General features: G+C 52.8%; 2 protein-coding genes and 1 pseudogene across 11 annotated transcripts in view; 1 reads left to right on the top strand and 2 right to left on the bottom strand.

Moving 5' to 3' along the window:
- Positions 1–2,098, bottom strand: part of PCSK7 (proprotein convertase subtilisin/kexin type 7) — a 31,294-nt gene extending 29,196 nt beyond the window's left edge. For 4 of the 9 annotated variants that reach the window (XM_059707782.1, XM_059707781.1, XM_059707785.1 and 1 more), the window contains exons 1-2: positions 1,451–1,907; positions 92–226 (exon numbers count right to left, since the gene is read on the bottom strand). The gene's annotated coding sequence lies outside the window, so the exon portion shown is untranslated. The other 5 variants (XM_059707783.1, XM_059707784.1, XM_059707778.1 and 2 more) reach the window with 5 other exon arrangements.
- A 381-nt stretch (positions 2,099–2,479) lies between these two features.
- Positions 2,480–12,609, top strand: part of RNF214 (ring finger protein 214) — a 62,559-nt gene continuing 52,429 nt past the window's right edge. Inside the window, exons 1-4 of one of the 2 annotated variants that reach the window (XM_059707788.1) lie at positions 2,480–2,570; positions 3,913–4,022; positions 6,771–7,281; positions 7,768–7,827. In XM_059707788.1, the coding sequence (XP_059563771.1) occupies positions 3,919–4,022; positions 6,771–7,281; positions 7,768–7,827 (675 nt within the window). In that variant the 5' untranslated portion in view covers positions 2,480–2,570; positions 3,913–3,918. Of the gene's footprint in view, positions 2,571–2,713; positions 4,023–6,770; positions 7,282–7,767; positions 7,828–12,609 lie in introns of those variants that run through there. The other variant, XM_059707789.1, reaches the window with a different exon arrangement.
- Positions 11,117–11,716, bottom strand: LOC132240522 (PRELI domain-containing protein 1, mitochondrial-like; annotated as a pseudogene).

Here is a 12,609-nt window from a genome sequence, read left to right as displayed (position 1 = left end):
CCTTATTTAGAGAGGACAAGAATCTTTCCCCAGCTGACTTCTATGCCAGTTGCCCTCAGGGCTAACTCCCTGCAGCGGGGCCCATTCCCACCTGGACTCTACACGAGGCTGAGCTCCTGGTCTGGCTAACCAATGCACGCTCATTTTGTGCAACTGGAGAAAACGCATCACTTTCACGGTGAGTTCTGCTGACTCCGAGCACAGATTGCAGACCTGTGGATGGACCCTGAGAAAAAAAGAAATGGTGTCCTCCCAAGCCCAGTGGAGCAAACAGAGGCTCACCATGAACTCCAGGACCTGTCACCAAAGAAACTGGCCAACCATCAGGTATCATTTCCCGGACCTCAAATAAGGCACAGACTGGAACAGAACTGGGGCAGGGAGGCCAAGTTGGTGCAGAACCAGAAACTCTACTTCTTGTCCTCACATCGTACCACACTCTCTTCCCTCTTTTCCTCCCAGAGGCCTAGAAGAGGGCTTGTACTGTGACCAAAACTCCACAACTGACAGGTGTGGTTCAGTTGGTTGAGGGTGGTCCCATGCACCAAGAGGTCCCTGGTTCAATTCCCGGTCAGGGCACATGCCCAAGTTGCAGGCTCAATCTCCAATAGGAGGCTTGCAGGAGGGACTAAAAAAAAAAAAAAAAGCCCTGACTGGTTTGGCTAAATGGATAGAGTGTCAGCCTGCGAGCTGAAGGGTCCCAGGTTGATTCCGGCCAAGGGCACATGCCTGGGTTGCAGGCTTGATCCCGGTGGGGGTGTGTGCAGGAGGCAGCCAATCAACGATTCTCTCTCATCAGTGATGTTTCTATCGCTTCCTCTCTAAAATCAATAAAATATATTTTTTAAAAAAGTAGGTAGCAATGCTTCCTAGAAGTCGAGGTGGCAGCTAACTTCCTGGTTTCTGTATCTGAAGGGGGCCAGGGGAAGTGAGAGTGGGCAGGAGGCAGGGGAAATGGGGAAAACCTGAGAATGCCAACGAAGCTGCACAGGCATCAGGGCGAGAAGGAATGCCTGCAGCCAGCACTAAAGGGCCCCCGGTCGCCAGCTCAGCAGGGCGGCCTGGAGGTGAAGGCGCGGGCTTCCACCTGGCCGCGCCACCCGTGGTGGCGGAAGGGCCGGGCGAGAACTAACTGGCGGGCTACGCCGGGGCAGGACAGGTGAGTGGGTGCCCCGCGCGGGTGCACCTGTGCGTGGCTGGGCCCCCTGGAAGCCTCTGCCCCCGCTGGTGGGGCGCGGAGGCAAAGCCGAGCACTCGCTCAGATGCCAAAGGGGTCGGACTCAACACAGGACAGAAATGTGGGTGCTTTCCCAGTCTCTCTGGCAAGGGGGGGGGGGGGAGCGTCGGCCTCTAACACTCGCTCCACATCTCCTCTCCGCTCCCGAGACTCTCCCAGTGCTCCCCGCCCCCAGCAGCCCCAGGATCCCCGGGGCCTGGCCGGTGCGCACACCCACGAAGTAACACAGAAGCTGTTCGTCCGCCGATAGGGTCACACCCAGGCAGGCTCCTTCCGTCTCGGAGGGGCAGGTGCCCGGTCAGCTCGTCCTTCCCTCCGGCAGAGTGCCCTGCCCCCCAGGCTTCCCGGAAAGAACCGGGTACCCCCGACAGCAGGGCTTAGCCTCACTCAACTGGGGGCGCAGCCAGACAGCTCCCCGGTGCGGGAGAGGCAACACGGCAGCCAGTCCGGTGCCGCTCCCCACACTGTCCTCCGGCCCGTGCGCGTCCGGGACCCCGCGCCCCGCCACAAGCGCCTCGCCCCAAGGGGACCGCGCGGGGCGGGCTCCAGGGTCCGGCGCCGGGCTCCCGGGCGCTCCCGCCGGACTGAAGGCGCCCCGTGCAGCGCCCTCGCCCTCGGACCCGGCGACCCGCTCCGGGCCCCCGACTTCAAGCTCCGCCCCCACCGAGCTCCAACTCACCGGCGCGGCCCGTCGCCTCCCCGCGGAAACTCGCGGCTTCCCGGGCGCCCGAGCCCGTGACAGCGGCGTCACTTCCGCCCGGCGCCACAGCCAACCAGCGCGGGCACGGCCGCAGCCGCCGGAGCGAGGGCCGCCCCTCGGGTCCCTCCCGGGAGCAGCGCGCGCCGCGGCGGCCTCCCGGGGCCCCGCCGCCTCCAGCCCCCGGGCCTTTCCCAGGCGGTCTCCCCGGAGGCGTCGTCTTCCCCATGATGTCCCCTGGAAAGGGCATCTCGGGGGCGACCTTCACAAGCACCTCGTTCCTCTCCTCAGACGGCGTGGTCCCACAGTCCCCGAGTCCCCCTAGAGCGGCCCCTCCACGCGCCTCCTTCCTTCTCGCGTCAGCATCTCCCTCCTCCTCGCGTCCCTGCGTCCCTGCCAGTCCGCCTGTGGCTGAGGGGCTCCCGCACGGCCGCGTCCCCTCGGCGGGGCCGGCTCTGGCCGCCAGGGGGCGCCGTCGGGGGCGGCCGGGCGCCCGCGCCGCTCCTCCCGCGCCGCTCCTCCCGCGCCGCGCCCCGCCCCCTCCTCTTGCGCCGCCGGAAGTGGGAGGTGCGCCGCCGCCAGCGCTCGGCCCTCCCCCGAGGCCCGGCCGCCCCCTCCCCCGCTCCGCCCGCTCAGGTGCGTTCCGTCCCTCCCCCCCGTTCCTTCCCGGGGGCGCGGAGCCCAAGGGGGTGCGGGTCGGCGCGCGGGCCGGGGGGCGACGCGGGGGGCGGGAGGCGAGTGGGGGGCGTGGAGGCGCCAGGAGCTGCGAGTGGGGGTCCTGGCCTAGGAGGGTGGCGGGTGCTGTCCGCGGGGTGCGGGCCGAGGCGAAGGTGCGGAGGCGCCGTGCCCGAGGGAGCCGCCCGCTGAGCGGGCTGGAGGGCGGCGGGGGCCACCCGGCGCTGCCTCCACCCATTGTCCCTTCGCGGCCGCCCCCGAGGACCGTCACTCCCGCCGTGGCCGCCTCGGCGGCGGTCGCCCGGGTTGCGGTGCGGGGCGCCCCACCCGGCCCTTCTGCGTGGACTCGCAGGCGGGACCGTGCCCGTGGTTTTGTCTGCGGCCCCCGGCGGTGTTGGGGCTGGAGGCGTCTCCTGAGGGAGCGGTAATGGCGACTTGGGGGCCCATTTTCTCCGAGGGCCTTTGTGTAGCGGGGGAAACTGAGGCACGGGGCTCTCTGGCTTGTGCCCGAGGTGTGGGCGCAGCAGTCCCCAGACCTGCCCTACGGGCTCTTGTGATAACTATTAAAATCAATTAAGGAATCTAAACTAGCCCGATGCTACATACCCTCCCCCATTTATTTTTCCCCATAGCGGGCCATGAGTTTGTCTTGCCACATGAAAGATGACCTTTCCATCTAAGAACGTCATCTGTCCCTGTTCCCCTTACTGGGCTTACCTTGTTTTCAGCTCATTTTCGTTCGGGGTAACCCAGGTCCCACCCCCTTGCGCCCGGGAGTGACTGGAAGAGCCCTTTCCTGGCCGTGGTTATCACTGACCCCTCCGTGGAGCGCGCCCCGAGCGAAAAGCTACTTGGGCTGCCCAAATCAGCATTGCTTTCCCCTGAAACTTCTCTTACGTTAACGGAGAATGCTTCTAATGTAACAGCAAGAAAATGATTTAAACACGATATTGTTGATAATCGGGCCAAAAATTGCATCCTTTGTAAATGATACTGGGCAAGGTAGGTGCGTGGGCCATTGGAGAGCTCCCTGGCTCTGGCTGGATGCTGTAAGTGACTGCATTTCTGCCAAGAGCTTTGCACCGACTCCGCGGTGTTTTCATCCCTATGGTGGGTGCAGGGGCCTGGTTCGCTGGGGCCTGTTTGCCCAGGATGGCTTTTAGGCCGGGCCTATAGGGTCAATACGCGCGTGTTCTCCAGCCACCTTCGTTCCTTTCCCGGAAAAACTGTGTTGTGAGGGCGGAAGAACACTTGTTTTTAAAATGGGAAGCTTGTAGCCTGTCTTTTGTTTCTGGATGTGCAGAGCACGATGGCGGCGTCCGAGGTCGCCGGTGTGGCCGGTGCCCCCAACCCCCCGGAGTCCTCTGGTCTGTGCGCTTCCAAATCAGAAGAAGGCCTGCTAGGTGGTCTAAGGTAACGCACGGGTTCTTGGCGGGGAGACGGGGTAAAGGGCCTCGTGGAAGGGGAGCTGGTCTTTCCCCCTTTTGGTTCTAGGAGCCCTGCACTAGCTTGAGCTTTTTAAAGGTAAGGACCAGCCCTAAGCGGTTTGGCTCAGTGGATAGAGCGTCGGCCTGCGGACTGCAGGGTCCCAGGTTCGATTCCGGTCAAGGTGCAGGTGCCTTGGTTGTGGGCATATCCCCAGTAGAGGGTGTGCAGGAGGCAGCTGATCAATGTTTCTCTCTCATTGATGTTTCTGACTCTCTATCCTTCTCCCTTCCTCTCTGTAAAAAATCAATAAAATATATTTTAATAAATAAAGGTAAGGACTAGCTGATCTATGTTTGTATTTCCAACAGTGTCTGACCACACGCTAAATATTTGTTGACAGAATACAGGTGGTCAGACTCATCCAAAAGTGAGAATTATTTCCTCATTCTATCCTACATGGATTATATGTACACTTAAGTACATGTTTATTATTATACATATGTATATTCACATATGTGTTTGTATATCTGTGTCGGTAGATAGCTTTGGTAATATGGCTCACTGCTTCATGTATGTATTTTGCCTTCCGTCTGAACTCTTGAGGGAAGGGATTATGATTACCCAACCTTCTATCTTACATGCTTGGCACAGTGTATGTACAGGGTTGTACTAAATTGACTATATAGTCTACGTCACCTTTTTTCTACAGTACCTAGGACTTAATACAATATATAACACTGTACTAACAGCTTTATATATATTAACACATTTAATCCTCCCAACAATACCAGGAGGTAGGTGCTAATATTATTATTCCTATTTACAGGTGAGGAAACAGACACAGAGAGGTTAGTAACTTGCCCAAGGTTACCAAGCTATGTCGGAGTCAGGGTTTGAACCCAGGCTTGTCTGGTTCCGGTAAATGTTTGTTTAAATGAACAGAAGTTTGCTAGTGAATGGCTAATGGGGCAAATGTTAAGTAAGCCTAACCATAAACTTGGATCTTCATTTTATAAATAAAATCAGCCACATACTATTAGTAATGATATTACCAGTTAAGGTGTATCGGGTGTTTACTATGTGCCAGGCACTATACTAAACACTTCAGAAACATTGTCTCATGTAATCCTCACAATAATTGTAATAGGTAGGTAATATTATTTCTGTTTTTAAAATGAAGTTAAGTAATTTGCCCAGAGTCAAACAATTGCTAAATAACAGAGTCAGGATTCCATCCAGACACTACACATGCCCAAATTTGTAATTAGGTGCCCCCTTGCCCCTCAGTTAACTCCCAGCAAGGAATCAGCTTGGAGTATTTATAAAGATTTTCATAATGCAAGATGCTCTCTGTTGTTTTATTTTGAACAGCAAGTACTATTAAGGAAAGCAAGGATAGTGACCTGATGCCTCATTCTAGTGTGCGGTGCTTAAGGGCATCAGTTGACAAAACCGGTTTTAAAAAAAGGAAAAGAAATTTAACACAGATTTAGTCATTATTCCTGGATGAAAAATTTATAGTTGTGAATGTTGGATACCATTGTAAATAGGTTTTCAAGATCTCTTTAAAAACCAGTATGTTGCCCTGGTTGGTGTTGCTCAGTGCTTAGAGTGTTGGCCGGCATGTGCACCAAAGGGTGGCAGGTTTGGTATCTAGTCAAGGGCACATACTTGGGTTGCAGGTTCGATCCCCGGCCCTGGTCGGGGTGCATGCAGGAGGCAACGAATCTCTCTCCCTCCCTCTCTTTCTCCTCTTCCTTCTCCTTCCCTCCCCACCTTTTCCTCCCTTCCTCTCTTTCTGAAAGTCAGTGGAAAGAATATTCTCGGGTGAGATTAATAAACAACAACAACAAAAACACAATATGTTAAGTGTCTGTGATACACAGTAAAACAACTATCCCAGTGTTGCACATGTATGTACTTGTCTGGGATAAAATTTCTAATGACAGCTTCAGTTTTGGATTCAAAAGTGTTTGTATTTCACACAGCTTGAAGTGAAGATTCTATGCTCTGGAAAACTTGAAGAACCTAAAAAGTGGTTCTGCTCAGAGATCTGTATAATGAGTTTGAGTGAAAATTATTTTTGTGAAACATGAGAGTGGAATAAAAACTATTTCTAAATTGATATTTTATTAAAATATATGTAACTAAATTAATGCATGTAGCTAAATGAAATATTCTAACTAGCATTAGGCTATTTCCTCTGTATCCCTAAAGGTTATTCAACTTCACCCTCAAAGATTTTTGGAATTTTAGTCACTTATGTGTCATCATTTACTGGAGACTGTCTCTAGAACCTAGGTTCTTTTTAAAAAAAAAAATTTTTTTTTATTGACTTGAGAGAGAGAGGAAGGGAGAGTGTGAGAAACATCCATGTGAGAGAAAAGCATTGATGAACTGCCTCCTGCATGCACCCTACCGGGGATCAAGCCCAAAACCTGGGCATGTGCCCTGACTGGGAATTGAACCAGCAACCTTTCCGTTGCACTGGATGTCGCTCAACCAACTGAGCCACACCAGCCAGGGCCAGAACCCAGGTTCTTAACCACTGAGCTGTATTCCCTGCATGTGGGAGAAAATCCCTGGATAGAAAGGAAGTTCCTTTTCTTTTGATAATTTGAGGGGTTGTATAGTCCAGTTTTGTTCTTTTAGTGGTTATGTTAGAAGTATTGCATATTTAACCCTCTTTAAGACTGGGTGAAGAGAGAACCTTTTTGTCTTGTGTTTTGGTAGCCCCAAAGACCCTGCACAGAAGCACAAGAACTCACCTCTGTCGAGTGTAAGTAGCCAAACGATAACCAAGGAGAATAACAGAAATGTCCATTTGGAACAACCAGAGCAGAATCCTGGTTCATCAGCAGGTGACACCTCAGCAGCGCACCAGGCGGTTTTAGGAGAAAACTTGATAGCCACAGCCCTTGGTCTTTCTGGCGGTGGGTCTCAGTCTGATTTGAAGGACGTGGCCAGCACAGCAGGAGAGGAGGGGGATCCGTGCCTCCGGGAGAGCCTCCATCCTGTCACTCGGTCTCTTAAGGCAGGGGGCCATGCAAAGCAACTTGCCTCCGGGAATTGTCCTGAAGAGAAGTCCCCACAAGCCTCCATCCTAAAGGAAGGGAGCAGGGACACAGGCTTGGATTTCCGACCTGTAGTACCTCCAGCAAATGGGGTTGAAGGAGTCAGAGTGGATCAGGATGATGATCAGGATAGCTCTTCCCTGAAGCTTTCTCAGAACATTGCTGTACAGGTCAAGTATCAAGTTTCTACTATTACAATGGAATTTGGGTGTTTTTTTTTTTTTTTTGTGGTTTTTTTTTTTTTTGAGGGAAGAGACATTTCTTCATGGTTGGTGGAGACTACTCTTTATCATTTTTTTACTGGCAGCTGTCATACTATTTCCATTTGGTGCTATGTAATGGCTTCATCCTGGTGTTCAAGAAATAGTAAAGCCAGGAGCCATTGCCTAATTGTGGTGACTAGGAACCTGACAGTCTCCATATACTGTCTCACTGATAATGAAGAGTGTAGCCTCTGCACCTGGGTGTTCTGGGGGATAAGTGCTTCCTGCAGGGTGCATGTCAGCGTCCATTTGCCAGAGCTGCGGTGCTGCTCTTGCTGTGCAGCCAACACGTTAGCCTCTTCGTTGCACAGATTTTAGGTGAAAGTATGAGAGCAATTCTCCCTCTTCAAATGCCACTGACCAGTTCTGAATATGCTGTTTCTGTCTTTGTAGACTGACTTTAAGACGGCTGATTCAGAAGTAAACACAGATCAAGATATTGAAAAGAATCTGGTAAGTCTTTGAACTGTCATTGTTGATATATGAAAGCATTAACGCAGAAAATCCAGAGTCATGTGATCTCAGTCAGAAAAGATGCAGGAGCCTCCTTTATAAAATTCCCAACATTCCAGAGATGGGAAGCTTACTGCTCACAAAGCAGCCTGTTGCATTTTTATTTTCATTATTTAATTAATTTATTTTTTAAAAAATATATTTTATTGATTTCAGAGAGGAAGGAAGCGGGAGAGAAAGATAGAAACATCAATAATGAGCCCTAACCAATTTGGCTCAGTAGATAGAGCATCAGCCTGCGGACTCAAGGGTCCCAGGTTTGATTCCGGTCAAGGGCATGTACCTCGGTTACGGGCACATACCCAGTGGGGAGTGTGCAGGAGGCAGCATCGATGTTTCTCTCCCATCAATGTTTCTGACTCTATCCCTCTCCCTTCCTCTCTGTAAAAAAAATCAATAAAATATATTAAAAAAAAGAAAAAAGAAAAGAAACATCAATGATGAGAGAGAATCATTGATCGACTGCCTCCTGCACAGCCCCCACTGGGGATCGAGCCCACAACCTAGGCATGTGCCCTTGGCTGGAATCGAACCCGGGACCCTTCAGTCTGTAGGCCAATGCTCTACCCACTGAGCCAAAATGGCTAGGGCATGTTGCATTTTAAAAATAGCTCTTATTGTGAGATCTCATTCTGGGGTGAGGACAGAACCTCTAAAACTTGTTATAATTTTTCCTGGAGTTATCCTATCTAATAAAAGAGAAACATGGTAATTAGCGTATGACCGCTACCCTTCCCATCGGCTGATCAGGGAGATACGCAAAGTAACTGCCAGCCAAGATGGCGGCCGGCAGCCAGGCAGCTTAAAGGGAACATGAGGCTTGCTTGCTTCAGTGACGGAGGACTCTAACCTTCCCTGCCTGCCGCAGCTGGCCTCTGAGCTGCAACTCTAAGCAACTATGTTACAAATATAGAAGCTAAACAAAACCCCAGAAACCTGCTTTAGTCGGCCAGGCTTCAGCCAGCAGGATCGCAACATTGTTTCAAATATAGAAAGTAAACAAAGGCCAGAAACCTGCTTTCAGCAGCGGAGGCCTAAGAGCTGGAGCCAAGCCTCAGAGCTAAAGCTGGCCCAGAATAAAAGAAAAAAAGGAGCGGTTGGGAGCTTCAGTCACCCGCCAGCCTGAAAACAGCCCTCAGCCCCTCACCCAGACTGGCCAGGCACCCTAGTGGGGACCCCCCACCCTGAAGGGTGTGTGACCAGCTGCAAACAGCCACCAGCCCCTCACCCAGACTGGCCAGGCACCCCAGTGGGGAACCCCACCCTGAAGGGGGTGTGACCAGCTGCAAACAGACATCATCCCCTCACCCAGGCTGGCCAGGCACCCCAGTGGGGACCCCCACCCTGATCCAGGACACCCTTCAGGGCAAACCAGCTGGCCCCCACTCGTGCACCAGGCCTCTATCCTATATAGTAAAAGGGTAATATGCCTCCCAGCCCCGGGATCAGCGGAGCCGCGAGGCCTCCCGGCACCGGGATCAGCGTGACAGGGGGCAGTGCCCAAACCCCCTGATCGCCCTGCAGCTCTGTGTGTGACAGGGTGCGGCGCCCCAACCCCCTGATCCGCCCTGCTCTGTGTGTGACAGGGTGTGGCACCCCAACCACCCCCTCCCACGGGCCCTGCTCTGTGTGTGAGGGGGTAGAGCCATAACCTCCCCATCGGCCCTGCCCTGAGTGTGACAGTGGCAGCACCCCAACCCCCTGATCGGCCCTACTCTATGCGTGACAGGGGGGAGCTCCCCAAACCCCTGATCGGCCCTGCTCTGTGCGTGATAGGGTACGGAGCCCCAACCCCCCTGATGGGCCCTGCTCTGTGAGTGACATGGGGGAGCTCCCCAACCCCCTGATTGGCCCTGCTCTGTGCGTGACGGGGTGGTGCTGCAACCTGCCCATCGACCCTGCCTTGAGTGTGACGGGGCGGTGCCCCAACCCCCCTATCGGCCCTACCCTGAGCGTGACTGAGGGTGACATCGCAACCTCCCTGATCCGCCCTGCTCTGTGCATGACAGGGGCGGCGCCCCAACTCCCCAATCAGCCCTTCTCTGAGCCTGACCAGGGGCTGCACCTAGGGATTGGGCCTGACCTCTGCCACCCGGGAGCAGGCCTAAGCCAGCAGGTCGTTATCTCCCGAGGGGTCCCAGACTGCGAGAGGGCACAGGCCGGGCTGAGGGTCCCCCCCTCCCCCCCGAGTGCACAAATTTTTGTGCACCGGGCCTCTAGTGTAGAATAAATCGAAATCCTCTTTTGCTTGTTAATCCTATGTATTTTTTTTCAAGCGGGAAGTGTGTTCACTCGGTGTATGTATAGGAAGAGTCAATTGTGGACCCCCAGAACCAGACCATGACCATCTTCCCCTGAACATCAACCACACCCGGCTGGTGGTGGTGGAGGAACAGTGTGATTACCATGCGAACTGATTACAGAAGCTGGACTGACATCCACTGGGAAGGCTGGGTCTCCTCTAGCTCACTTGGCATTTCCAGAGCTGTCTAGGAATTTGGTCTCTTCTGGTTCAAAAGCAGTGTGACCAAGACGATGAAGGATTTTGAATACATCTTGGCCAAGCTGCAAGGTGAGGCTCCTTCCAAAAGCTTTGCTGAGACAGCCAAGGAAGTCAAGGAGGATTGAATTCAACAAGTATTTGCTAGACATTGTTCCAGGTACTAGGGACACAGCAGAGAACAAAACAAAGGTCCCTGCCCTCGTGGAGCTCACAGTCTAGTGTTTATGATCACTTTGCCTACACGCTGTGACCCTGGGCAAGCCATGGCACCTCTCTGCTCCTCTGTCCCTCAGCTACCTGATGCTGAAAGAAGTGGGCCCAACCCTGCTGGTGTGGCTCTGGTTGAGCATCGACCTATGGACCAAGAGGTCGAGGTTCGAATCCTTGTCAGAACACATGCCTGGGTTGCAGGCTCGATCCCCAGTAGGGAGCCTACAGTAGGCAGCCAATCAATGATTCTCTCCCACAGTTGATGTTTCTATCTCTCTCTCTCCCTTTCTGAAATCTACAAAAATATATTTTTTTTAAAAAGTGGGCCCAGCCTAGACATGGGTAACATGTGTGATGCACTAATGATGCCAAACAGACACCACGCCCAACCCACCACCCAAAAAGTAGATGGGGCTGGAAGTTGGCTTTTAATAATAAAGTAGAGGGAGGAGGACAGAGGGAGTGCAGCCAAGTGGTCTGGTGTGCTGCTGCACTGGGGCCAGCTGTCTACACAAGCTATTGCTGCTGCGTCTTCATGGCTGCCTTGCCGGCGAGGTCTTGGGCCTTCTTTGTGTTGCCAGTGCCGTTCTCTGCCTCCTCCTTGACTTCCTTGGCTGTCTCAGCAAGGCTTTTGGAAGGAGCCTCACCTTGCAACTTGGCCAAGATGTATTCAAAACCCTTCATCGTCTTGGTCACATTGCTTTTGAACCAGAAGAGACCAAATTCGTGGACAGCTCTGGAAATGCCAAGTGAGCTAGAGGAGACCCAGCCTTTCCAGTGGATGTCAGTCCAGCTTCTGTAATCAGTTCACACGGTAATCACATTGTTCCTCCACCACCACCAGCCGGGTGTGGTTGATGTTCAGGGGAAGTGGTCATGGTCTGGTTCTGGGGGTCCACAATTGAATCTTCCTATACATACACCGAGTAAGCAGTATTGGCAGGAAATAGTCACTTGGCCCAGCAGGAGTCTCTGGGGCAGGGGTCACCTCCCTGTGCACTGTGTCTTCCACAGGACATGGTTGCTGTAGGGATACAGATACCACTGCCAGAAGGCCGAGAACACTTGGTCCACGGAACTCCGGGGCATGCTGTGGCCCAGGAAATACTCTGCCATCGTCCCCAGCCAGGGCAGGCTCAGCATCAGGGTGCAGGGGCTGGAGGGGCGGGGGAAGCCATGCTAGAGGCGGGACACACCACCAGGCTTGAAACTCAGTCACCACTCCTCAGTGCCCCACCGGCTGCTGCCACCATGAGAAGTTGTCCAATCACCTTACATATTTTTGAAGGTTTTTTACCCTGCTTCTTCCTCTTAGCTCTCAGATCTGAATTTTTCCAGGTGAAACATTCTCCAGATGTTTTTACCATTCTTTATATAATGTTTTCAGTCCTTTCATCACCCTGGTTATCTTTCACCTAGACATGTTCCATCTTATCAGGGTTTCTTTTGAAATGTGATCCTGAGAACAAAATGTAATAATCCAGACAGACTATAATTAGTTCACAATACAATGGGCCTCTCGTTCTTTAACTCTCATTCTAAACACTATTTCTTAAGCTGTTGGTTTATTTATTTATTTTTAAAAAATATATTTTATTGATTTTTTTACAGAGAGGAAGGGAGAGGGATAGAGAGTTAGAAACATCGATGAGAGAGAAACATCGATTAGCTGCCTCTTGCGCATCCCCTGCTGGGGATGTGCCCGCAACCAAGGTACCTGCCCTTGACCGGAATTGAACCTGGGACCCTTGAGTCCACAGTCTGGCGCTCTATCCACTGAGCCAAACTGGTTAGGGTTGTTAGTTTATTTTGACAGTCTCGTCACACTGTTGAGCTTTCAGTCAAATGCCATCAAGTCTCATCCAATCTAATAAAAGAGTAATATGCAAATTGACCATCACTCCAACATACAAGATGGCCTCCCACATGTGGTCAAAGATGACCGCCACAAGATGGCCGGCAGGGGAGGGCAGTTAGGGGCAACCAGGTTGGCAGGGAGGACAGTTGGG

This window comes from Myotis daubentonii, chromosome 9 (assembly GCF_963259705.1).
Source record: "Myotis daubentonii chromosome 9, mMyoDau2.1, whole genome shotgun sequence".
Classification (NCBI taxonomy): domain Eukaryota; kingdom Metazoa; phylum Chordata; class Mammalia; order Chiroptera; family Vespertilionidae; genus Myotis; species Myotis daubentonii.
This window is presented reverse-complemented; position numbering and strand designations above follow the sequence as displayed.